This window comes from Dromiciops gliroides, chromosome X (assembly GCF_019393635.1).
Source record: "Dromiciops gliroides isolate mDroGli1 chromosome X, mDroGli1.pri, whole genome shotgun sequence".
Lineage (NCBI taxonomy): Eukaryota > Metazoa > Chordata > Mammalia > Microbiotheria > Microbiotheriidae > Dromiciops > Dromiciops gliroides.
In genome coordinates, this window is record NC_057867.1 from 8,480,117 (window position 1) to 8,507,386 (window position 27,270).

General features: G+C 45.6%; 1 protein-coding gene across 2 annotated transcripts in view; it reads left to right on the forward strand.

The window, feature by feature from the left end:
- Nucleotides 1–25,256, forward strand: part of PLS3 (plastin 3) — a 116,074-nt gene extending 90,818 nt beyond the window's left edge. Inside the window, exons 5-18 of one of the 2 annotated variants that reach the window (XM_043974260.1) lie at nt 5,607–5,736; nt 6,160–6,292; nt 10,905–10,986; nt 12,024–12,189; nt 13,160–13,302; nt 14,857–14,883; nt 15,233–15,328; nt 17,172–17,367; nt 20,003–20,081; nt 20,447–20,561; nt 20,707–20,840; nt 21,737–21,860; nt 21,956–22,080; nt 24,167–25,256. In XM_043974260.1, coding sequence (XP_043830195.1) covers nt 5,607–5,736; nt 6,160–6,292; nt 10,905–10,986; nt 12,024–12,189; nt 13,160–13,302; nt 14,857–14,883; nt 15,233–15,328; nt 17,172–17,367; nt 20,003–20,081; nt 20,447–20,561; nt 20,707–20,840; nt 21,737–21,860; nt 21,956–22,080; nt 24,167–24,299 — 1,683 coding nt within the window. In that variant the 3' untranslated portion in view covers nt 24,300–25,256. The remainder of the gene's footprint in view (nt 1–5,606; nt 5,737–6,159; nt 6,293–10,904; nt 10,987–12,023; nt 12,190–13,159; nt 13,303–14,856; nt 14,884–15,232; nt 15,329–17,171; nt 17,368–20,002; nt 20,082–20,446; nt 20,562–20,706; nt 20,841–21,736; nt 21,861–21,955; nt 22,081–24,166) is intronic. The other variant, XM_043974261.1, reaches the window with a different exon arrangement.
- The last annotated feature ends 2,014 nt before the right edge of the window (nt 25,257–27,270 follow it).

Genomic DNA, 27,270 nt, shown 5'->3' on the forward strand with positions numbered 1-27,270 from the left:
AATGAGAAAATAATGAAAATGTCTTCAAGTGACAGGGAATTCTTGAACCATCTCTTGCAAAATGGACCTCTTTCTACCTTTAAATGAGGAGGTGTGGACAAAAGCCTTTGAGAAATAATAAGGGGTAGGCAGAGGCATGTGATTTTTGACCATGGCTTTTCCCATGTGGTTTTTCAACTGATGAGAAATTTTCAGATTTACATCTTAAAATATTTGTCCTAGAAGAGACCTTTGATAACAGAGAGTTGGAAAATAAATGACTTGCTCAAGGTCATACAGCTGGCTATAGCCCAGGGATGCTGTCCCTCACATCCAGTGCCTTATTTCCCTGGTAGTCAAAAAAAATCTTTGAAACAGGGAGCACAGTAAATGGAATCATTAGCTTGGGACAAACCGGAGAGGAGAGACAATGGATGTGGGTCCCATGACCCTCCACTGTCTCTAGGTGGCACTTTACCTCTGGAGGAATAGTGAGGCCATTATTCCTCTAGTTCATTAACATCATGAATTGGTAATGCACACATTGATGAGAGTGTTAATTTATTGAGAACTTGAATTGCTGCCTAAGGGATGTTAATCATAAACCAGGTTACAAAACAAAGTTGGTGTTTGGCTCAGTGGTGCATAAGAGGACATGTGGGTGGGGGAAGGGAGGGAATTCAGACTCCCAAATGTAGGAGTTTACAAACTCTCTTAGAATCTTATTTTAACAATGGTGCCATGAATTAAGCGTTTTTGGTTAGCGCATCTGTGGAGAGGCATCTTGGTACAGTGGGAAGTGTGCTTTTGCTACCTTTGGTCTATCTGGACAGGGTGTAAATCCTGGCTTTGACACTTTTGACACCTGCCTAATCTTGGCCAGGGGACTTAGCCCTTCAGGGTTCCCTCATCTGTAAAGTGAGGGAGGAGAAAGAAGGGTGACTAGAGGACCTCTGAGGTCCCTTGCAGCTCTAGGTTTCCTTACTTGGGGTTCATGATCTTGTGTTTTTTTTGGGGTTTTTTGGGGTTTTTTTTAGGCAATGGAGGTTAAGTGACTTGCCCACGGTCACACAGCTAGTAAGTGTCAAGTGTCTGAGGCCGGATTTGAACTCAGGTACTCCTGAATCCAGGGCCGGTGCTTTAAACACTGCGCCATCTAGCCGCCCCCCCCCCCCCCATGATCTTGTTTTAAAAAAAAGAAATATTTTGATAATTATATTCAGCATAATTGATTTCTTTCGTAATCCCATGTATTTTGTCTTGGAAAACATGATTCAGAGAAGGGGTCCAGGGGCTTCATCAGACTGCCTGCCAAGTGACCCACAATACAAACAAGGTTAAGAAGGCATGGGCCTTAGGAGCAAAGTGAAATCAGTAGGCTTAGGGAAGCAGGGTTGGAAATGGTAATTAATAGAATAATAGATTTTGAGTTGGAGGGGACCCCAAATCTTCTGCTCCAGTCTCCTCAATTTAGCCACTGAAAACAGGGAGGGGAAAGGGATAGTTTGGGAACAAACTCCAGATCTGAGAAGACAACTGGTATTTGGCAATTTTTAGTGACCCCTCAGGGTCACCCATTTCTGAATTGATTTGGAATGAGCCTCAGGCCTCAGCTGAACTGCTTCTGGGGTCAGAGGGCTGAGTCTGGCTGATTGTGTTTCTGTGAGTGAGAGGGGATGACCTTAAAAAGTATGAAAACCTCCTCTGTTTCATAAAGTGAGATAGGAGACTGGGGAGAAGGGGGTGCAGCGCAGTCTGCTGGTTAGAGACAGAGGTGAAACAGAGGCTCATGGCTGCAAGCCCATCTACTTCATAGAGGGAAAAGCCAGGGAGCCAGGCCCCTCCATCCCCAGCTCAGTTTTCAAAGATTTAGTAAGCAGGGGGCCTTGTCTTTCCTGTGCATAGTAGGCCACCTTTGATTTCACAACTTGGGTAGACCAAGCTCACCTTTAACCTGCTGTCTGTCTCATCTTTCCGAGCAATTTGTGCACAAACTAGAGAAAAAGATTGGAATGTAATGGAGCAAAGGATTTTCAGTGATAAACCCATCATTAACGCCTTTTTTTTTTTTAACCTAAAGCCCAGAGGAAGGGAACCTGGAAACAAACTTGCAGCCTGCCAGTGGTATACGTGGCTTTGTTATTTCTAATAAAGAAGGTTATCTTTGCAAAGGACTTGAAATATGTCACGTCTACACTTTTCCCCATTCTTGAACAGCGGGGATCTGTTGAAACCTGCATGGCAGATCACGGAGTCTTTATTCCAAAGTCATTCCATAGGGACCGTACACCGTACTTCCTGGCGTTTCAAGATGCGCCAATTTTTTCTAAAACATATACGCAGTTGCCTTCTAGATTGGGACCGCTCTCATCCCTTAATTTCACAAGAATTATTGATCTTGATGGCAAAATTCCAGGTTCCTGAAACACGAGCACAAAACCAATCTTCTGTTTGTTTTCTACGCCTGGCATTGGGTGTTTTTCTGGTAAACAGTGCCCTTGGATTGTAGTCATTCCCATGCTTTGGGACTTTGCTGCTCTGATAGAAGGTAACTAACCTGAAAGCATGGAAGTGAGTTTCTCCAACTTTAGATGTAGGACAGTCAGTATGTTTTCACTGGGCTAAGCAAGATTGTTACCTTGTGGCTAATGCAAGATTGTTATTTTGTGGCTAACGCAAGAGCAGGCACCCTAAGCCCCCCAAGCAGCACAGCTGGAATTAGTTACTGTGTTGCCTCATGAAGCAGATTTTTGGGAATTACTACCAAGTCAATATCGAGAAACGGGCAGCGGTATGGCTCGGTGGATAAAGTGCTTGACCTAGAGTCAGGAAGACCTGAGTTAAAACCAGTTTCAGACACTTACTAGCTGTGTGACCCTGGGCAAGTCACTTAACCTATGTTTTCCTTAATCTACTGGAAAAGGAAATGGCAGACCACTCCAGTAGCTTAGCCAAGAAAACCCCATGGATAGTACTGTCATGCCATGTATGGTCCATGGGGGTCAAGTCAGACACCACTAAATGACAACAACCAAGTCTTATGAGCTAGGCCCAGCCCAGGTCTTAGCTGGAAGAGGCCTTGAAGAGCATCTTGCTCAACCTCCTCATTTGGCAGAGGAAGAAGCTAGAGGAACGAAGCTACTTGCCCTGGCTCACATAGGAGAGCTAGGATTTGAACTCTGGTCCTCTGATTACAAATCCAGTGTTCTAAGCTGTTCAGCGGGCAGAGAGGCCAATCTTTTTTGCCTCCTCTAATGAAGGAGGCAGGCCTAGCTGAAATGCTGCAGGCCACCTAAATGTTTGGGAGAAGGACACATGGGGTTCTATTCTAGCCAGTGAAAAAAATCCTAACTTGAAAAACATCAATCAGTGAAATATTAAAATAAATAATTTGTGTGTGGGGGGGGGTACTGAGGGTTAAGTGACTTGTCCAGGGTCACACAGCTAGTAAGTGTCAAGTGTTTAAGGTTGGATTTGAACTTGGGTGCTCCTGAATCCAGGGCCAGTGCTTTATCTACTGTGCCACCTAGCTACCCCTAAAATAAATATTTAAAATAAATATTACTGTTCTCTAAGCAAGCTGGAAAGAGGAGTTTTATCTGACTCTTAATCAGAGCCCTTCCTTTTTGGCCTTTGGAGTCCCTAGTTCAGATGGATAATTGGACCCAACAAGCAATGAGTCTTTATGTGAATAGCATTGTGTGGAATATAGCGGCAGAGCCCATCTGACCATAGGCCCAAGGGCCAATTGGGAAGACAAGGAAAGTGTGTATGATAAAATGTTCTGTGGTGTGGTCAGCTCTCAGGAGTTGAGAGAAAACCAACAGGAGAGATGGCTCAGGATAGGCTTCCTAGAAGAGGTGCAACTCACTGGGTAGAGAGACACTGGGAGGATGAGGCCTTTGTTGGCAGCAGGCCTATGTCCCTAGTCTGATTTTGTTTTTGTTTTTGTTTTTGTTTTTTGGCGGGTCAATGAGGGTTAAGTGAGTTGCCCAGGACCACACAGCTAGTAAGTGTCAAGTGTCTGAGGTCGGATATGAACTCAGGTCCTCCTGAATCCAGGGCCGGTGCTTTAACCACTGAGCCACCTAGCTGCCCCCTATTCTTATTTTTTTAATTGGAAATGTCCCCTGTATGGTAGGTAATAAGCCAACTAGATCACATTCCACTTGAATATACATCTGGGCCTGGAAATTGCTCATTCAAGCCCTTCCAAAGAGTGAGTCTTGGAAAAATCAAATGCTGATGCTGCCTTAGAACAGCACTTGGCTGCACATGTCCTGACAGTTTCTTCTGATTGCTTATTCCCCAAGTGTTCTCCTGTACTAGTGTGGAGTAGCCTAGAATTTCTCAGATGAGCTCAGCTGCAGAGTGCTTGCACATAAGCAGGAAATGGGGAAACGATGCATTTGTTACTTGCGCGACCTTGGCACTCTAGAAGGGATACTCTAGTATCCCTTCAGAAAAGGGAACACGGGCAGTTTTCCCGAAGAGGCAGAAGGGCAAAAAGGCAAAGGCCACAATACCTGTTTTCTAGAAACAGCATCTGAGGAGTTGGGGTCTTTGTAATGTAAGGAGGAAAGTCACCAATTGTCCTGTATGGTAAGGGGAGGCCAATTGCTTTATCATATCTAGTCCTTGGTCAGAGACCCCAGGATCTTATCTCCAAAGCTTCTTGGGTAAAGAAAGATAGGAAAATGTATTTTGTAGTTACTGAGCACCACCATCTGGAAGTTTTTCCTCTCGTGCTCACCAAGTAGAACAGCAAGTTTTCATGGTTGGTCTAGCCCTGAATGGGCTGCTCCGATGTTTCTAGAGATAGGCACCCCATTTGTAGGCCTTCTTAATATTGCTCAAGAGCAGTGCAGATGCCACAGTGAGCTCATGCATGGGGAATGCACTGGGAGCCAGTTTAGGGGCTAGGCCCTGCCAGGGGTCAGTGAATTGAGACATTCCTTTAGACCATCCACTCAGCCAGGTCCCTGGCTTGCACTGACTCTGTCGATGACATACAGAGTATGGAATTTGTCTTTGTTAGAACCTGCTTGCTAAGAATGAGCCAAGCCGACAGTATTTCCATCTGCTATTTCTCTGGTCATGATGAGAGACAGAGAGAAAGAGAAGAGACAGAGAGGCTTTGGGGCTGGGCAGGGAGTGGACACTGACCACAGAGCAGACACTCCCTGCCAAACCTCTCCATGATTTGAGGCATCTTTATTCACAACGGCATGCTGCTGCCCAGCTATGGACAGCTGTTTCTTACCTTTTGGGGTCTATACCATTAGAGCTTCTTGCTTATCTTTTTTTTTGGGGGGGGGAGCACTCAGAAAAAGGAAAGCCTGGGTTCCTTTTCCTCTTGGTTACCACTGGGCACAGTCACCTGCTTTGGGGCCTTTCAGCTTTGAGGGCATCTGGTGCATGGCTTTTGGCCAGTGTGGCCCTGATCTTGCCCAGCACCCCCTTTTCACAGTAACCCTGTCAATGTGGCATTTTGAAAAGACCAGATTCTCCGTAACCATCATTGGGACCTGGGGATGAAGTTGTAGAGCTAGGCCACGAAACTCTCGACTGTCTAAAGCATTCCCATCAAAAAGATTTGCTAGCTAATAAAATGTCTGAACTTACAGATTTTCCAAGAGGTCAAAAGTAGTGACATCGCCAAAACCTTCCGAAAGGCCATCAACAGGAAAGAAGGCATCTGTGCGCTGGGTGGGACATCGGAGTTGTCCAGTGAAGGGACCCAGCATTCATATTCAGGTAATGGGTCTCAGCTCACTGGCACTACAGTTAAATGGGCATGGCCACCAGGAAGAGAACGGATCTCTTTGTTGCAAGCCATAAAGGCTGGTACCTCGTTCTTTCTTTTTGGAGGGGGGTACCTTATAGAACTTGAACCACTGAATCCCCAAATCGAGGTGAGGATAAGCCATGTCCCTAGAGAGCCCTATAGGAAACTTCTCTTTAAATGGTGATTTTTGCTTTAGTATCAGTTACATGAGGCCCATCCCAGAATCCTCTTGGAGAGGTTTGTGCGATTCCTGGGATGAATAAATCTAAGCTAGCCACGTGTAGTCCTGGGCTTTCTGAGGATACAAAGGAGGATGGCACCAGGTAGAATGAGTCTATCTACTTGTGTTAACTCTCAAGTCAACTAACTCCTTATTGCCTCACTTATTTTAGAGGAAGAAAAATATGCTTTTGTGAACTGGATAAACAAAGCCTTGGAGAATGATCCTGACTGCAGGCATGTTATCCCAATGAACCCAAACACAGATGACCTTTTCAAAGCCGTCGGAGATGGAATCGTGCTTTGGTAAGATGGCCATTTAATTGGATTTTCATCTCATTTCCATAAAGAGATTTTCCAGATTGTTTCATGAAAACAATTTTTTAGTGCATACTGAAATATATCAGGAGAATTTGTAAATAAGTCTGAAATCTAGAGACCGTGTGATTGACGGGATGGCACTGTGCTAAGAACCAGGGATACAAAGAGAGGCAAAAGACAGGCTCTGCCCTCAAGGAGCTCCTAGTGTAAGGTGGGAGACAAGAAGCAAATAAACATGTACAAACAAGCCATGTGCAGGATACATAGGAAATGATGACAAGAGGCAAGAAAAGTGTTCCTGGAGTAGGTGGGATTTTATCTGGGGTTGGAAGGACACCAGGAGGGGGAGATGAGGAGGGAGACCATTCCAGGCATGGATGGAGGACAGAGAAAGAAAATGTCCAGAATCTAGAGATGGAGGGTTTTGTTCATGGACCTGCGAGGAAGCCAGCGTCACTAGAGCAAAGAGTTGAGAATGTTACCTAGCTTGGGAGGTTGGGAGGCTGGGAAGGGCTTGGGAGAAAAGAGAAGGAATTCAGTTTTTTACATATTGAGCGTAAGATCCAGTGTGAGATGTTGGAGAGGCAGTTGGAGATGAGAAACTGGAGGTCAGCAGAGAGTCTGAGGAAGTGAAGGTTGATTTGACAATGATCAGCATAGAAATGGCCATTAAATCCATGGGAGCTGATGAGATCACATAGAGAAGAGCAGAGGGCCCAGGACAGAGCCCTGATGGACACTGGTGGTTAGAGTGTGATGTGGAGGAGGATCCAGCGAAGGAGACTGAGAAGGAGTGGTCAGAGAGGGGGGAGGAGAACCAGGAAGGGGGTGTATCCTGAAAACCTAGAGAGAAGAGTGTATCAAGAAGGAGAGAGGGGGATCAACAATGTTAAAGGCTGCAGAGAAGTCGTGGAGAAAGAGGATTGAGAAAAGACCACTGGATTTGGCAACTAAGATCATCAGGCACTTTGAAGAGAAGGGTTTTGGTGAAATGATGAAACTGGAAGACAAATGGTAAGGGGTTAAGAAGAGCAAGAGGAGACAAAGTGAAGGCCTCTGCTGGAGTCAGTCTGTAGAGTGACTAAAACTGAGGCTATTCTATCAGATGAGAGGATTTCCACCATCTCAGGGTAAAAACCTCATCAAGTAACATCAGAGAACTTGAAAAGCATCAGGCTCCAGCTTTGTATCTATTCCTGATCGGCCTGTCAGGTAGTGACTCAGCTTGAAGCTTCCTCCCTGGCTAGCCCAGCCACAGGAAGGAGAGGGAGATAGGGGAATGGCAGGGAAAAGAGAACATGGGCATCATGAGGCTCAGCACAGACAGAGCCCACAGGGCAGAGGACACAAAATTTCTGTTCAAGGGGACTTGGCCTCTTCCTTCAGAGTTTACTCCAGGCAAAGATCCGGGACAGACACTCAACATGAGGAGGCTGTAACATTTCCTATATTGATGAATTCAGTAGTTTTTGCTAAATTGATTTTTCTCCCTTTCCTTTGTATTTTTTGTTATGATTTCTTGAAGGGATATTTAGAATTGAATGTTAAAATGAAACTCCCAGGGGCAGCTAAGTGGTACAGTGGATAAGGCACCGGCCCTGGATTCAGGAGGACCTGAGTTCAAATGTGGCTTCAGACACTTGACACTTACTAGCTGTGTGACCCTAGGCAAGTCACTTAACCCTCGTTGCCCCACCAAAAAAAGGAAACTCCAAAATAAAAATTTTTTAAAGACATTACTAGGGGGCAACTAGGTGGCACAGTGGATAGAGCACTGGCTCTGGAGTCAGGAGGACCCGAGTTCAAATCCGGCCTCAGAGACTTAACACTTACTAGCTGTGTGACCCTGGGCAAATCACTTAACCCCAACTTCCCTGCAAACAAACAAACAAACAAAAAAGACCTTACTGAAGAGGTAAGAAAGAAGATTGCATACTATATGCTAATTGAGAAGTCAAAAGTGGGGGAGAAAAAGGCAAATGAAGGAAAGAGAAAAGAGCAATGTAAATAAATTATAGATCATATAATTTTTAAAATATAAACTGTGGATCATAGGATTAGGCAGAGAAATGAGAAAGGGAGAAAAGGGAGTGTGGAAATAGACTAACTCTGAAGTGTAATAGGCAAAACTAATCCTTGGGACGATGTGCTCACTGAAAAGAGAAAGGATATAATGACATCGGAAATAATGAGTGGGTCAAAGAATAGTTAGTTCAGAGAAACACACTCTGTGAAAGAAAGCTAATGATGAGATAGCATGCCAACATTTTTGTGATGTAGAGAAAGCAGTCTTTGGGAGAAAAATGACTTCTCTGAAGATGTACACTGAGAGAAAAAGAGAATTAATGAAGGGAATATGCAGTACGAAAATTAGAAGCTTGGTTTAAGCGCCAAAGAATCTAAAATTAGAGGAGAAATCAGCCGACGGAACACAAAGAGACTAAAGAAAGATAAAAATTAAAAGTTGGTTCTCTGAAAAGACTAAAGATCGACATTCCTGATCAAAAGGTCGGAGAAAAAGAAAGTTACTGAAATGATATATGCTAGTACAACCAAGATTTTAAAACAAATCAGTATACACAAAAATATAAAATTCCCACTTAATAGAGCGTGAAATAGAGATCTTGAACTACCCAATCCCAGAAAATGAGACTCACTGAGCCATAAGGAAACAAAGCTCTGCATTAGACATTTCCAGGTATTTTCTATCAGATGTTTAAAGAGCAAATAGTGCTGCCTGTGCTATACGAATTATTTTGAAAAATGGAAAAAGAAAACACCAAATACTCTTGTGAGACAAATATAGTCCTAATGCCTCAACAAGGGTAACAGAAAGCAAAGAGAACTATCCACCAATATCTCTAATGAAGATCGAAATAAAAAATTTAAATAAAGTCCAAACAACAAGATTGCAGAAACATCCCACAAAAGCATTTACCATGACCAAGTTACATATTTTTTAAACCAGGAATGCAATAACGGCTTTTACATTAGGAAAACAATCCACTAATTATTTGTACTAAATACTACCTCAAGCCACATCATCTTATCAGTAACTGCCAGAAAAACAAATATAACTTGTGACAAAGCAAAACACTTGTGCTAAAAATCCTACAAAGCATCGACAGAGAAGATCCATTTCTAAAATAGCACAATGTAAAGGTATTTTATATTTATCTTTCTATCTTTAATGTAAGATAAAAGGTTTCTATTTAAAACTAAGCTAGCATTTTTTTCAGGGAGAGATATGAAAAGCTTTTACAGTAAATATGGAAACAAAGATGCCCCATCTCCCCACTATTATTTGGCATAGGTCTAGAAATGCTAGTGATAATGCCAAGAGAGAAATTAAAGGCGTACACCTTGGTGAAGAGGAGACAAAATGAACCTGATATGATAGTTTATGTAGAGACTCCCAGAGGGGTAGCAAAGAATTCAAAATAAGTAATAACTTGATATCTATAATGCAATATAAAATCATTGCACGACAGTTGGTAACCTTCCTTTATAGGAATAACATCCAGGGAAATGCCAATAAAATATTTAAATGCTTCAGCTAAGTTGTAAGCCCTCCTACCAATATGCATTCAAGACATAAGTAGAACTACAAAATATTCTTTTGTTTTTTGTTTTTTTTGGGGGCTGGGCAATGGGGGTTAAGTGACTTGCCCAGGGTCACACAGCTAGTAAGTGTCAAATGTCTGAGGCCGGATTTGAACTCAGGTACTCCTGAATCCAGGGCCGGTGCTTTATCCACTGTGCCACCTAGCCACCCCCTACAAAATATTCTTAAAAAAAAGAAAGAATAACTTAAATATTGGGAAGACTATTTATTGTTTATGACTGAACCAAGCCATTAATAATAAAAATACTGCCAAGATTGCCCTACAGATTTCATTCTATAGCAAAGTACCAAGGGAAAACTTCCTCTGGGGTAGGTATGTTTTCAGAAATGAATGTGATGTAAAACCAAGAGACACTGACCAAAATCTGACAAAATTTGAAAAATAAGTATGGAAAAGCAGATTCAGTTAAATTCCACAATTACTAAAAGTGTGCATTTCTATTAGAGACAGGAAGATGAGGAGCTGCATGTGATGGGACAAAGGTGAAGTTTCAACAAGGTGCTCTGGGAAAATCCGAGGAGGGTGAAAGCATCTTCTCTTGGAAATGGGGTCAGGTCAGGGAATGATTCTCCTAGTTTTACAAAGCCACCACACCCCAAATTTCCCATGTATCTGTTGATGAGTTTATTTGATTGTGGCCTTACCAGGGCCAGTAGGGAGAGTACGTTGATTCCAACCAATGTGGTTAGAGTCATCAATCCCAGCAGTTTGTTAGCTCCTCAAAGGCAGGAATGGGTTTTTGGTTTTGTGTTGGCATCCCTAGTGCCTGGCATACTTCGTGGCTATTTAAGAAATGTTGGTTTGAAAAAAAAAAAGAAATGTTGGTTTGAAAAAAAAAAAAAGAAATGTTGGTTTGAATCAAGTAAGTGACATTTTATATTTCAGGCTATGTAAGCAACAACTGATATTATTTGGGAATACCTGCCAACTATTAATGCAGTGGTGATTCCAGTTATCTTTTTGTTTTTCAGTAAAATGATCAACCTTTCAGTTCCAGACACGATTGATGAAAGAGCAATCAATAAGAAGAAACTTACACCATTTATCATTCAGGTAAAGGTTTCATTGTCTTCACCAGGGTCAGGCAGTGGGAGGTTAAATTAATTGTTCAAATATCAAGTCCTGCCTCTGATGTAAGATCTTAGAACCAGTGACATCAAACGAGAAGGGATCTCCCCACTCATTTTCCGAAGGTGGGCACCGGGGCCTAGCACAGCTCACTGATGCCTGGGGTCATGTAGGTAGTAATAAGAAGCAGAGCTAGGGTTGGAACCCAGACACTTTGATTGCAAATCCACCACAAGCCCTTCTACCCTTGCCCCTCTACAGCCTGGTGGGAGAATTGAGTTCTTTGGCCTAGAAGTCAGAGAGTCACAGTCCCACCTCAGCGCGAAGCAGTCGGGAGCATAGCATTTGAGCTGCTAGTGCCCCACGGCGGCTCCCTAAAACTACAAGTTTGTAGTTAGTTAACTTGTCAATCTGTGTTAGTGGTTGGAACTGTCACACTGTGAGAATCAAATCTCGGCTGGAGGCTAAAAAAGCAAAGAAACACAAAAGCAAGCTGTCAATATGGTACCAATGAGTGTGGCAGAAAGGCTTCTTCAGGTCATGCATTGGTAGAAGAGGGCAGGAGGAAGGAACCAGAGGCCCTGGCGTTAGGGACCTGAGAGACAACAGAGTCCCAAGGGAGTGAGACGGCTCGTCAGGGATGACATAGGGAGTTCAAGAAGGGGTTGGGACAAGATAAGAACAGCTTTTCAAAGCTGTAGTTCTTTCTGAGGACTTTCTCCTTGGACTCATAGATGTACTCACGTCATCCCAAGAGCAGGGGCTGCTTTTTAATAACCTCCTTGGTTCCAGAATAGCAGCTGTAACAATAAGGTGGAGATTAATTTTATCCGTCAGTAGTTTCCTCCCTTCATTTTCCCCCCTCAGTTGGCATGCCGCTGATCCCGGTCATGGTCTCTGGGGGTGTCAGGAAGTGAATCAGCGCCACCATCGAGCTCATAGGGAGCTGTTTGCAGGGCCTGGACAAGTAGCAGCTGCTCACAAAGAAATCCCCAAATGCCCTTGGGCTCTTTCTTTTGCAGGAGAACCTAAACTTGGCCTTGAATTCGGCCTCTGCCATCGGGTGCCACGTGGTCAACATTGGCGCTGAGGACTTACGGGCTGGAAAGCCTCACCTGGTCCTGGGGCTGCTTTGGCAGATCATTAAGATTGGATTGTTTGCTGACATCGAGCTCAGCAGAAATGAGGGTAATGGTCCCAGCAATGGTGCACTGAGTGCTTTAGAAAATAGCCGGGCTTATTGCTGAGAACTCTGCTCTCCAGCAGGTCCCTGGCTGTGAGGGCAACATCTACAGACCCCTAATAATGACCTGCATCATCCCCCCTAGATGTCCGAGCCTCTGGGCACTGGATTTGTATTCAGATCAAGAGGAGCTGGGTTCATATCCCAGCTCACCACCTCCTTCCTATTGTGACCTCCAACAAAGCACACTACTCCACCTCTCTCTGGGCCTAGGAGCAGGTTGGATCAGGTGACCTCTAAGGGGCCAGGGAGATAGCACAGTGAGGCAGGGCACCTACCTGCAAGCCGGCATCATGCTTACTGCTGGTGCTGGCCTTGCTCTCTTGCCACCAACATGGGCTAAGAAGGGGGACAATTTTTCCTTCAGAAACTGCCCCCTGGCTTTCTAGGAGCATTAACTTAGTGCTGAAAGAGATTTGAGCCTTTCATTTTCTAGCTGAGGGAACCAAAGGCTAGAGAGGAATGACTTACTCTCCTGAATTTGCTCCCAGGGCCCTTAGGGAGGGAGTGGTATAGTGTAGGGGAAAGAGAATGGACTTTGGAGTCCCAGGGCCTAGGTTCGAATACCAGCTTGGCTGCTTTTGAGCTGGGTGACTTTGAGTCCCTTCCAACTCTAACTTACCCAAGAGTACTGTGGGTCTTTCTTTAGGTTATGGCTCCCAAGTCATCTTTGTTCTTTGGGTGAAGATTCCAGAGAAAGAGCTAGATGCTCTTTGACCATCTATAGTCTCTTGATTGAAAGGTGCCAGGGGAATTGGTTCAGCCAGTAAAGAGTCCCATGAAACCAGCAGTTTTGGAAGCTGGCCAGCAATGGCGGTACAGGGGCATGTGTAGGGGCATGTGTGGTCCATCTCCTAGGACAGCTTAAGGCCTAGACTGGGATGCTGACAGCTATGCTGGTGCTCTGTCTCATAGCCTTAGCGGCCTTGCTCCGAGATGGCGAGACCTTGGAGGACCTCATGAAGTTATCTCCAGAAGAACTCCTGCTCCGATGGGCCAACTTCCATTTGGAAAACTCAGGCTGGCACAAAATCAACAACCTGAGCTCAGACATCAAGGTAATTCACATAGAAATCCCCAGGGAGGCAGCCAGCCTTGCTCAGCCTGACCAAGAAAAGGGCAGCAGATGAGCTAAGACTGCCCAGGACTCTGGGGCCTGATGACGGGTGGCAGGAGCTAGGCTGGGAGCAAGAAAGCAGCCAAACACTGGGTCCTTTTTTATGGTGAGAAGATTGACATGTGAGCTAACGGTGATGACTTTTCTACCTACCACATGCAGTGGGTTGCAGAGCTGTAACCAGGGTGGGGTGATTGGGTACTGTCTTAGCTGTTGACCTCAGGCAAATGACTTTGCTTATTTAATCATTCTGGAGAGAGTCACTGGCTCTACACCTCACAATCTTTCTGTTACCCACAAAGCCTCAGCGGAGGCTGAAGTATCAGGGTAGTGGGTCAGCAGAGGGATGGGGAGAAGGGGCCGAGCCATCCCTTTCCTCATCACTTGGACTGTCTCCTGACCCTGTTATGCTATTACTCCCCCTCCTCCCTCAGAGGTTAAGGGACTTGCCCCAGGATCACTCTGCTCAAGGGGCTGGGATTTTAGTTCTAGCCCTGAGGGTAGACATCTCTCCCACCAACCTCTGTTTGTAGGCATTAGGATATCTCCTGGTCCTGCTGACATGAGTTGGTGGTCCCCAGACCCTCCCTTGGTTCAGCTCCTTTGTATTTCACGTTGTGCTTGGCATTCGTTGCTCTGGTAGCTATGAGCAGTGCAGAGAAGCTGCTAAGCAGACACATTAATCCCATTCTCTAGCCACCTGTTTCCTTTGACCCTTCTGGGAGACAGGAGATAATCCCTGTGGCAAATGCCTGGGGCCTTCCAACAGCTGCTTGCTTGCACTGACTCCAATCCTCAGCTGCTGGGCCAGATACCAGTGCCACCTGTCCTTGAGGGCCTTTCAGGGGAGCCCAGTGGGAAGTGGGCTTTGATCCACCTCTGTGGAGGGCTCCAACTGGCTCATCTGGGAATGCCTCTGCATCCCTGCTCCTGAAAAGCTGGGTTTCCAGCTGGATTTCTGAACTCAAAGCAAGTGTGTCATACTTCAGCGCTCCCCGAGGCAGCGAGGGGGGAATCCTTTGGCATCACCTCAAGTGTGCAGCTTTGCAAGTCCAGCTTTTCTCATGGCAGGCTTTCTTCAAGCCTCCTCCTTGCTCTCCTTGGGGTCTTCTTCCCCTCTGCTGTTCTCTTTCCAGTGGGTTGGCAGTTGGCCTGATGGCTGGGTAATTTGTTCTCTGGGCACGCCCCTGGGGGTGGAAGTTGTGATGATGAGGACCCCCAAAAGATCGGGCAGGGGTGGGGAAGGCCACTTCCCTCTAGCCTGGGGCAGGGATGATGAGGCTGGGCCTCCACCATACTCCTGCAATGGCCCCAATTCTGCTGCTCTTGGGCATGCTGTGATGCCTCTTTAAGAGAGGTTTTCAGCTTGTTGACTCTAACTTGCATGTTCTGCACACATTCTAGCAAGTGGCATTTTGGGATAATGTGACTCTTTTTTTCCTCCTTTTCTGATGCTTCCTGGATTTCTGTTCCCATGCTTGGTTTATCTGCCAAGCTAATTGACTTCAGTAATTCAGTAAAGGTACAGAACTGGTCATGTGTTCACTTATAATATGGCAATGGGAAACCCATCTCTTTATATAATCAGAAAGTTCCAAAGGGTTCATTGGGGAGGAGGAGAGATGGTCTCTGGGAATTGATGTCCACATGGGATATTGGGATTTGGTCCACAGAGTCTCCCAGACCTCAACTTCAATGCTTTTCAGAACACATACAAATGAAGCTTTGCCCATCTTGGCCCTACCTTGAGGCCCATTTCTTGTTTTGTTTTGTTTTCTTTGTATACTTGGTGCTTTTCACATGGTAGGTGTCTAATCAATGCTTGTTGATTTAGGAGTTGTATTCTTCTTGACTTTCTTGATTGCTTGCAGGATTCCAGAGCCTACTTCCACCTTCTAAACCAGATTGCTCCAAAAGGCCAGAAAGAAGGGGAGCCCCAGATTGACATTAGTATGGCCGGTTTCAATGTAAGTATTGGGGGGGGAGCATGTGAAATGTTCAAAGAACTATCCATTGTACCTTATTTATCATCAAGGAAGAGGGGGGAGGCTACAAGGCCAAGCCTGTCTTAGACACTGTCCTAGCTTTGCTGTTTATTGACTATGTAACCCTGAGTGAATCACTTCTCCCAGCTGGGGCTCATTTCCTCATTGGTCAGATTCAGCTATCTCAAAGGGTACCAAATGGTAGCGTAGCCACCCAACACTGATCCAGAGAGACAAAGGGGAACAACCCTTTAAATGGGGTTTGATAATAGTTCAGAAGTACATCAAAACTGAGCTATTTATATTTCAGTGGTTATAAAGGGGAAAAAATATCCCATGGCCTAGGACAGTGGGGAAGAGGGGATTCCATTCCCATCTTCCTTGTTGAAGTCATCTTTCCCCATGATAGTGCAGCAGTTTGCCCCTTGGCCCTTCCTGTGCCACCAGTCTTGTCCATCCTAGCCATGACTGCCTCCTCTTCCTACAACACCATTTTCTCCATGTTACTCTCAGTGACTCCCCACCATTGAAAGACTTTAAGTCCCAACAAGGTTGTCGGTACCACCTGCCCTCTTATCACTTGATCCCCTGTTGTCCCCTAGTGCATGTTCCTCTGAGTCTTGACCCTGACTGTTCCCATCCCTCTGCCCATGTGTCCACTCTCCTGGGCCTGCCTCCCTGCATCATGGCCTAAGGAATAGTGAGCTCTGTCATCTGGATGTACAGATACCACATTTCAAGTTTCATATGTTTGAGGGTCAGTTGTGAAGGGAGATTGGGGATATTCTGTTCCTCAAGAAGACTTGGTGTCTGCTTGCCCAGGGGCCTAGCGTGGTGCTATATGCTAAGAGTATATCACCTTTCACCCCTATGATTATAGCAGCCTTCTCTTGGCTCTCCCTGTCTCCCATCTGTTCTTCACATGCTTCCTAAGACACTGCCCGTCTATGGCCCTCTCTCCTGCTCAAAACCCTCCAGAAACTCCCTATGGCCCTTGGGTCAAAACCAAACACTTTGGTGCCAAAAGTCCACCACAACCAGTCAACTTTTCCATGCTGATTCTATATGATTTCCCCTTTCCAGCCAGCCTGTCCTATTTGCTGGCCCCTGAACTTGACCTATGTACTCTTTTCTTACCCCTGTCTCTTCAAATTCCTACCTTCTAGTCAGTAAGTGCCTACTATGTGCCAAGCACATAGAATGTGGTCCCCCCCATTCCCCACCCCTGTTGCAAACAGCCATGTTGGTTTTATTCTTGTCTACCCCTGCTCTATCCATGGAGACTTCTATTTTAAGGGTCTGTCTGGGACTTTTATCATTAGAGTTTTGAGATCCAAATTGACCTAATGGGATTGCTTCAGGTATCGAGCAATACAGAGCTGGCCTCAGGGTCAGGACCCTGTGTTCAAGTCCTGTCTCTGACACATGCTGACAGAGTGCCCCTGGGCAAGTCACTGGACCTTTGTGCTCTAGGTAAGACTAAGTTGTAGAGAAGGTGCTGGTGGGGATTTTTCAGGGGTCTAGGAAATTATAGGTGGTCACACCTTGATTCCTCCCCCTCTTTAGGGAGAGCCACAGTGCCTATTTCTCTTGGGCTCTAAAGTTTTCAAGGTGCTGCACACGTTCATTATCTCCTTTGAGCCTGCCCTGTCAGGGGAGGATTCAAATCCAGATCTTTCCACTTGCAGGGCTAGTGCCCTGCCCCTGTACTAGGCTGGGGTTCTGAGAGGGCAGCTCTGTGGCCAGTTTCCTTACTGCTGGCCAGTTCCAGGGCTTTGATGTGTGCTCAGGGCAATCCTTTGGGGGCCTTTGCTTGTCTTCTCAGGAAAAGGATGATCTGAAGAGGGCCGAGTACATGCTCCAGCAGGCCGACAGACTGGGCTGCCGTCAGTTTGTCACTCCAGCAGATGTGGTCAGTGGGAATCCCAAGCTCAACTTGGCTTTTGTGGCCAACCTGTTCAACAAATACCCAGCACTCACCAAGCCCGAGAACCAGGACATCGACTGGACGCTGCTGGAAGGTTTGTGCCAGAGGGGACTGTGTTTATGCTCATTGAGGATCACCTTCTCTCACTGAGAAGCTGATGCTAGAGTAGAGCACTGTTTTCCCAGGCCACAGCACAGGCAGCTGGGGCCACCACAGGACCCAGAGTGCCAGGCCTGAAGTCAGGAAGACTTACTCTAGGGAGTGTGAGCAGTTGGGGATTCTGGCTGGGTGGGCTATGAAATGAGGAAGTCTGATGGGGACCACTCAGGCTTCATAAGACAGAGTTTTCCCTTCTATTCCAAAGGGAATGAAAAGGAAAGGAAAGGAAAGGCATGTGGAGGGCCATAGGGGATGGTGTCACTTAGCCCCTCTCTGCCTCAGTTTCCCCAACTGTAAAAGGGGGTGTGATAACAACACCTGTCTCCCAGGGTTGTTGTGAGGATCAAATAGATCATACTTGTATAACACTTAGGCAGGGCCTGGCACATAGCGTGATATAAATACTTATTTCCTTCCCTTCCTACCTTGTGAATTACTGAATGGGGGCTGAGAGCCTAGTCGGAGGGATCTTTAGGCCACAGGTTTTTTTCCCATATAGATATTTTATTATTTTCCAGTTACATTTAGAGATAATTTTCAACATTTGTTTTTATAAGATTTCTAGTTGCAAATTTTTCTCCCTCCCTCCCCCCCTCCCCAAGACAGCAAGTACTCTGATATAGGGTATAAATGTACAATCAAATTAAACATATTTCTGCATTAGCCATGCTGTGAAAGAAGAATCGGAGAAAAAGGGACAAAAAAAGTAGAAACAGTATGGTTTAATCTGCATCCAGATTCCACAGTTGTTTTTTTTTCTGGATTTGGAGAGCCTTTTCCATCACGAGTCCTTTGGAACTATCTTGTACTGTTGGATTGGTGAGAAGAATATAGTCTATCACAGTTGATCAACACACAATGTTGTTGATGCAGGCCACAGATTTTCACCAGCTTGCCCCATATCCTCATTCCACAACCTAGCCCCAGTCACAGCCACACCGAAGTCAAGTCCTCTTTGTTAGTGTTCAGAATTCAGTAGGTACACCTGCCCTATAAATGCCTAACCTGGAGGAAAGGAGAGGGAGTGATTCTCACAAACATTGGGTCCATGACCTTTTAGAGGCCTTCCTCTTGACCTCTTCTGGTCTTCCTGATTGAGGATGTGAAGAAGCCAAATATGTTCCTAACCTTAAACCAATCACTCTACCCAAGACCAGTTGTTAGGAGCAGTGAACTGATTTCTGGAGTTAGGGGACAGATGGTTCTACCGTCTGAAATGCCAGCCCCAGTACAAGAGCTTTCTGTCACTGTGACCTTTGCCCTAGCACAAAGGGACCCCCTCCAGAAAGCAGCAAATTAGGATGCAGGACAGACACCCAGTTCTTGTCCCTAGTATGCTGAGATGTTTCCCTGTGACCTTGGACAAGTCTCTTGCCTCTCTGGGTTTCAATTTCCCCCTGTAAAATGAGGGGTTTGATTTGGATAAGCCCTAGAGGCTGTGGTTTTCTGTTTGCTTAGGGAGTGACCTGTGATCTACCATATTCTGCTTTGGAACCTAAAATCATACAATTTAGAGCTGAAAGGAATCCCAAAGAATATCTCGTTTAATCTAATTGTCTTATCTTCAAGTAGATTTCTATCGATATCTTGTTTTCATATCACTTAGACCTTCCACTCTTCCTCTCCTTCCCACCCCAGGCATCTCTTTATTAATTTTTAGAGGAAGAAACCAACCAACCAAGGCCAAAAGAAGTTAAGTTGACTTCAGTCACACAGCTGAGATTTAAATCAGGACAGCTAGGTGGTGCAGTGGATAGAGCACCGGCTCTGGAGTCAGGAGGATCTGAGTTGAAATCCGGCCTCAGACACTTGACACTTACTAGCTGTGTGACCCTGGGAAAGTCACTTAACCCCAAATGCCTCAAAAAAATGTACTGAGACAAACTCCAGGGCCATTTATACCACCTCTTACTGCCCTCCAAGTGCCATTCTTTGCCTTTCCTTTTCTTTCCTTTTCATTACCTTTGGAATAGAAGGGAAAACTCTGTCTTATGAAGCCTCATTGGCCCCCATCAGACTTCCTCATTTCATAGCCCACCCAGCCAGAATGCCCAACTGCTCACACTCCCCAGAGGGTGCTTAGAAGTCTGAGATTGGGGGAGTTGAGAATTTTGGGTTTGCTTCTCCCATGAACTGGCAGCTCATTTCAATGAGGCAAAGAGATTAGCAGACCGGGATGTTGGGTCTGTCTGATGTTCTCCTCTCTCCCTTAAAAAAAAAAAAAGGCCAGAGCAAGAAGTTTGCTGTGGGACCGTGTAAACAAGCTCGGGAAGGACAGCCTTCCTGCGTTTCTCCCAATTCCCCAGATGCTCGGGGTATGTTAAGCAGCCCAAAGAGTAGTTCACTTAGGTGGTGTCCTTAGGAAGCCCTTAGTTCCTATCTTTCCCTTGTCCCTTATCGCATGATTCTTTTTGACGTGCTTCTGTATCATAAAGAACAATTGAAGGGCTCCCTCACTTCCCTGGTGCTGAGATTCCCAACAATGTATAGGTGCGCTGTCACCCTGCCCATCCCTGCCTTGCAGTACATTTGTATGCTCCGTGGAAATTGATAAAGTCAATTTTCAACAGGAGAAACCCGAGAAGAAAGAACTTTTCGTAACTGGATGAATTCTCTTGGTGTTAACCCTCACGTAAACCACCTGTATGGGTAAGTCTGCCTGGCAAAGTAGAGGGAACTCAGTATTTGATTGTCTCCTCTTCCTTCTTTCTTTTCTTTTTTCTTTCTTTCTTTCCTTTTCTTTCTTTCCTTTCTTTCTCCTCCTCCTCCTTCTTCTTCTTCCTCTTCTTCCTCCTTTTCTTCCTCCTCTTCCTCCTCCTCTTCCTCTCTCTCGTTTGTTTCCTTTTTAAAATGAGAAGTGTCACTAGTAAACAGGACCAGAGTGAATTCTGGGGATTCATATTCAGGCTGCATTTCTTAATGGCAACCCATCTTCTGCATGGCAGTAACTCCTGCACCCAGTGGCCCAAGGAGACTCTGAAAGCACTGACTGAGTTCTCTCCCCTTCTGTTTAGTGACCTGCAGGATGCCCTGGTCATCTTACAGTTGTATGAAAGGATCAAAGTCCCTGTTGACTGGAATAAGGTCAACAAGCCTCCATACCCCAAGCTTGGTGCCAACATGAAAAAGGTAGCTGCCCAGGTTGGGATATCTGTGGGCTTTGGTTATTGGAGCTTGTGCTTCTTTTGGAAATACTTACAAGGTGTGTGTGTGTGTGTGTGTGTGTGTGTGTATGTGTGTGTGTGTATGCATGTGCACATGTGTATATACACAGCTAGAAAACTGCAACTATGCTGTGGATTTGGGGAAGCACCCTGCCAAGTTCTCCCTGGTTGGCATTGGTGGGCAAGACCTGAATGATGGCAACCCAACACTGACACTAGCTCTGGTCTGGCAACTTATGAGAAGGTGAGTAGCAGCGGGTTGGGCTGGGATTAGTCAACAGGGCCCACAGTGATGGCCGCTGTCCTGGGATTTCATATGTTGGTTTTAAGTGACTCCATGTTGGCTCCCTGGCAGAATTGGGATAGCTCCTCCTTTTCCACGTTGGACCAGGAACATGGCATGAAAGCTCAAAGGATAACAGAAACTAGTCAGCTGACAATGAAATGATTTATCGGTCACCATGGTCTCATTTGAAAATGGAGGGCAGGGGCAGCTAGGTGGCGCAATGGATAGAGCACCGGCCCTGGATTCAGGAGGACCTGAGTTCAAATCCGGCCTCAGACACTTAACAATTACTAGTTGTGTGACCCTGGGCAAGTCACTTAACCCCAATTGCCTCGCCAAAAAAAAAAAAAGAAAAAGAAAATGGAGGGCATTTAACTAAAACGATACTGCCTTGGCCCAGGCCCTGCTTTGCTTCCAAGAGGAGATCTGCAAAGCTCCTCCTCATAGGGGATTGAAAGCTACCCACCTGCCACCTTCTTCATATTAGGCAAGCGTGGCACTGTGGATAGTGGTGGGCGAACTAGGGAGACCTAGGTTCACAGATGACTTCTGCTCCTTACTAGCTATATGACCCCGAAGCATCTCCTTACTAGGAACAACATCCTTCCGTTAGAAAAGACCAGACCTTGAAGACCAGTGTTCTCTCTCCCGTCTCCTCCCTCCCCCTTTTTAGTGATGGGGAAACCAAGGCCTAGAGAAGGAAAACACCTTCCCCAAGGTCACACAATAGGTCGTGAGGGGTTGTTGCTGGAGGGGCTTCCCAACCTGTCCAAATGTCAGAAGAGAAAAGAAATGGAAGGTAATGGTTTCCCTCTGAGCCCTTCCATGCCCACACGTGCTTGTCTCTCCTACAGGTACACACTGAATGTCCTGGAAGATCTTGGCGATGGCCAGAAAGCTAATGATGACATCATTGTGAACTGGGTGAACAGAACACTAGGGGAAGCTGGGAAATCCACCTCTATCCAGAGCTTTAAAGTAAGCCTCCTTCCAGTGGCCAGCCCTGCCCCCTCCCTCCACATGGCCTTTGAGGAGGCCCTTTCTGACTCACTTTTTGGGTTTGTTTGTACCAGGACAAGACCATCAGCTCAAGTTTGGCGGTTGTGGATTTAATCGACGCCATCCAGCCAGGATGTGTTAACTATGACTTAGTGAAGAGCGGGAACCTAACCGAAGAGGACAGGCACAACAACGCCAAGTGAGCAGCCCCGCCAGTCTAGGCTCATTTTTCTTTCTCTCCTGTCCTCCTTTCTGCCCTTGCTGTCTAAATGCTAAGCTGCAGAGCTAATGCGGTGCCCTGGAAAGGGCACCCTACATGTGAATTCTGGAGAGCCTTGGGTTCAAATTCTACCAGGCACATACAACTTGCCTGATTCACTGCCTCCCTCTGGGTCTCAGTTTCCTGATCAAGACTCCACTTAGAGAATCAAAGGTGGGGCAGCTAGGTGGTGCAGTGGATAGAGAACCGGCCCTGGATTCAGGAGGACCTGAGTTCAAATCTGGCCTCAGACACTTGACACTTACTAGCTGTGTGAGCATTGTCCCACCAAAAACAAAACAAAACAGAAAGCGAATCAAAGGGGGTGATACATACTCAACAGACAGCTTTTGGAAATCTTTAAGTCCAAAGTTCAAAGAGTCACCCACCCTGATGCCATCCCCCAAAGGTCAAGGACTCCCTGAAATCTGGCCTCAGGATAAGAGCCCCTGTTTTGTGCCAGACAGATGCCAGCACTGTGTAACATCCTGTCTCCAGCCTCTAGGCCTTTTTCCATAGGCATATACTCCCTAACTATATCAATCTCTTCTCTAGGCATGAACACTTTGTGTTTCCAGAGCCTAGAAAATGTGAGAGTTAGGGTTAGATGGTTTGAAAATATAGCTAGGGAATTCCCCTTTTCCTCTCATACACCAGGTACTTCATAAATGCATCACACTGTTGATAGGTCTGGTCATTCTATCAGGGTGAGCTCTCCCATAACCCACATTTATCGGGGTCCATGCAGTGGCATGCCCCCAAGAACCCTAGGCGGGGAGGAGAGTCTTCTGATTATGTAAGGAAGTTGTGGCTGAAGAAGCAGTTTGAGATCTCATTGGATTCTAGGCAGAGAAGGGGACGTTTGACACATCAGCTAAGGCCTAGAGAGGTGAAAAAGCCATTTATCTAGGTTCACAAAGGGGTAAAGCAGCTAGTTGGCACCATAGAGCCCTACAGTCAGGAAGACTCCTCTTCCTAAGTTCAAATCCAGCCTCCACACACTTACTAGCTGTGTGACCCTGGGCAAGTCACTTAATCCTCTTTATCTCAGTTTCCTCATCTATTAAATGAGCTGGAGAAGGAAATGGCAAACCGCTCCAGTATCACTGGCAAGAAAACGCCAGATGAGGTCGCAAAGAGTGAGCAATAACTGTTGAACAACAAAAGCCTCTACTGAAGCCCAGGCATCTAGGTACCCCTCCCGTGCTCTTTGTCCTGAACAAGGTCTCCCCCTTTCTTAGATTCAGACTCCACTTGAGCACTGGCTTGGGAGAAGGTATTCTGTATATTGAAAATAAAGGTGTGGGGAGCAGCTAGGTGGCACAGTGGATAAAGCACCAGCCCTGGATTCAGGAGGACCTGAATTCAAATCCGGCCTCTGACACTTGCTAGCTGTGTGACCCTGGGCAAGTCACTTGTTGCCCTGCAAAAAAAAAAGAAAATACAAAAGCTTCATTTAATAAAGACAAGCAGCATCATTAAAATGTAATAAACACAAGAGCTTCCTCTGCCCTAGCTTAGGGGTGCCCCAGCTGGGCCTGTAGCAAGATATCATCTTGGCACACTGGAAAGCTGACTGGGAATTATCTGACTTTGTCTTTTAAACTGGGAATACATGATGCTCTCTCATTTTATTCAAGTGACTGAGATAAAAACTTCATGCCCCAGTAGAAGTTCCCCAACTTATTGAAAAACAACAATTCAACTCTCCCCCCACCATGTGTTAGAAGCCAGGAAGAGAAAATCAATCACAAATGAAGATTTAACTAATTCTCCTTGCAAGTTTATCAAATGCTGAGTACCTGTTAGAGGCTCTGCTTCAACAAAAGGATTCTTTGTTGACCTCAGGGAGAGGCATAGTCAAGAACGTAGATTTACAAAGAGGGAACTGCAAAGGACTGTGGGATTCAGAAGGGAGAGAGCTACCTTCTAGCTGAGGGCAGTTAGAGCAGAAGGGTTCAGGTCCAGGGCCTGTGTGGATGCACTAAGACTGATGAGAACCTCTTTTTGTTCCCTTACAACATAGGTATGCCGTGTCTATGGCCAGGAAAATTGGGGCCAGGGTCTATGCTCTTCCTGAAGACCTCGTGGAAGTGAAGCCTAAGATGGTTATGACAGTATTTGCCTGCTTGATGGGCAGAGGGATGAAGAGGGTGTAAGAAAGTCAATTCAAATGCAAACAGAAACCCTTGCCTCCTTCCCCTACCCTGTCCCTGCATGATTCCCAGATCAGCTATTTCCAGGATGAAATGCTGTTGGCTTACGAACTGTTGACCTTTAAGGGACCTTGAGTTTTGCTTTGCAAGACTAGCGTCATGATCATCATCTGAGTTCTCAGGGAGAGGAGTTTTAATACAAAGAACTGCTCTTTCCCATACACAGTGACAAAGTGTCAAGTGCACACAAAATGTATTCATAGCCAAACCATTTGACTCTCTCCCCTTAGAATGCCATGCTGGATGTTCCCGATGGCTACGTTATTTCTCCATTTTTCCCTTTATGATTTCCACCTCTTGGGTTTGTTCTGATTGATTGATATATACGGATCCTACTAGATAGTAATCTCACATTTTATCCAACAGTTTTGTTCTATTTGCATAGTATGGATTGGAACACTTGGGGCTTGTTTTTGTAGACTTGAAGTTGCTCAGGAGAAAGTGATAAAAGGTTTCATAGGACTCTTATTTCTTAAGATCATTATCTTTTCCAGTATTCTTTCTATATGGTGCTTTTTTGTACATCAAAAGGTTTGGGTTCTTTTCTAAACAAGACAGCAGAAGTTTCTGCTCCCCTTCCCCCCTTCCCCCTCCCCCTTTCAAAAAGCATCTGCAAAGTAGAATACATCCTTTAGAGAGTAACCCTTCATCTGCTTTTCCAGTATAGACAACTAGCAGATGTTACCACAAACTGACCAACTTCATGAATCCATTTTGTGATGTGTTTGATCTAAGTCTTTTACTTTTTTTTAATTGAAAATGCTGTTGAATAGAAACTATTTTTTCAGGGGAGGGAGTGCTATGAACAGCTTAAGTCCTTGTAGGATAGAGCTAGTGTGCAGATTCTCAAGATAAATACACTGTCTTTACACCCGAAACCGAGGAGCAGTGATCACCAAAGAAGGAAGAAAAATGTCCCCATATGTCTTAATGTACTCTTGCTTTGGCAAGCTGTTTGCTCTATTTTCAAGATCATATTGTTATTCTAAGCTATTCAAAGTGATGTAATTTGGTGGCAAATATTAGTTCAAGTAAAAGACATTTAAGTACAAATTGGTCTCTTCACGTGTTTGATTTTGTGACGTTTGGTTCTTTTTTTCTGTCTGCTTTTTATTCTGACTGCTACTGGTTTCCTAGTCCCTCCTCAACAAGTTGGGGGCTGGCCTTTCTCACCAACATGATTATTCCTTTTTCCTCTCATTAAGCTCTTCTGAAGAGAACAAGTGGTCCCTGGGAGCTCACAATGGCCGCCTGTGGTAGCAGCAGCTGACCTGATGGGGCAAACTGCTCTGCCATCTTTGTACAGTATCAGAGCCTAAAGGCCTACGTGTGGCTTGGGAATCCCTGCAATAAATGAACATCCCTATGAGAGAATAGATGATCCAGTTGGTACCACAGAGTGGTACCTTTGAGGTCTAAAGCCTTGTGTGGCTGACAGCAACAATCTTATTATATGAATAGCTAGCAAAGCACTTGAGAGAGGTTTAACTCATTTCATCCTCATAACAACCCTGTGAAGTCCATGCTATTATCACAGTTTTATAAATGAGGAAACTAAGGCACAGTTAAGTGACTTGCCTAGGGTTATACAGCTAGAGGGTATCTGAAGCCAGATCTCAACTCAGGTCTTCCCAGTTCCAGATTTGGTGTTCTGTTCACTAAGTTACCTGAGCGTCCTAGAACCTGAGCATCAAGTCAGCTCATGCAAGTGTGATCAAGCTGAGGGAAATGCCCCATGCCCCATGCTGATCTGTGACACAATGCTCTTTTAATCACTGAAAATAAGAAATTTAACTGCAAAACCAGATATTCACCTCAGTATCCTCTCTTGAGCATGGTAAAGAAGTCGATAAATCCATTTACTGAATATGGTTGGGTGCTAGCCTGTCCTACTTAATATATAGGCGGGGGTGGGGGGCTCGCCTTGCATATGCAGTGAGACAAGGACGAGGCAAAAGAGAGGGCTCATGTCAAACGCTTTCAAGGGAGGGAAGGGAGTAATAATCAGAGGTGACTTTGTGGAGGTAATAAAACGTAGACTAAGCCTGGAAAGAAGAAAAAGGGTTCAGTAGGTAGAGAGATGAGAAAGAAGTGCAGTCCAGGCCTGGCTGGAGGCAGGATGACACATGTCTGAGGCTCCAGAATAGGGAGCAAGCCAGCTAGGATGGTGAGCAGGTAAAAGAATCCCTGGGTCGAAAGGGCCCAGGGCCTTGTCTCATTCACTGTGTAGCCAGACCCAAGCCTGACCATGCTCAATTAGCTTTTTCTGGAAGTTTCCCGGAGGCAATGGAGCACTTCCTACTGCCCAACACAGCCCATTCCACATAGGGGGAGTTCCGTCTGCATCTGCCTTTCAACAGCTTCAATCAGATATCAATCAACAAACATCTGTAGAGCACCTACTATATGGTAGTCACGGGATACAAAGAGAGATGCTGGTCCTCAGGGAGTCTCCATTCTATCCGAAAGGAGAACACAGAACACATGCAACTCTGCCCCCTCCCCACAATCCCTGTTCCTTGGAGGAATTGTCTGACCCCTCTCTCACATGGCAGCTACCAAATCCTTCCTTCCATCCACAAATCTCCAGCCTCAACATCTCCTAACCATTTCTGATCCCAAATAGCAAACCAACCCTAGTGGGGTGTAACGATTGGAATGATGCCACCTGCTGGAGACTTACTGTAGAAGAGTTCCGCCCATGAAGCAAAGGTCTTTGAGGGCAAGATCAGGAGTCTTTTCTTTGGCATCAGGAAGTGACGTTGGATAGTGGGAGGAAGAAGGAAGAGACTGGCGCTCGGTCTCGGGCTCTTTCCTGAGGATGCTGGTGGAGAAGGGAGCTAGAAATGCGCTCTCCCTTTAATAGATAGGAATCTAGGCCTTTCTCTCTCTCTTTACCAAATTCTTATTCTCC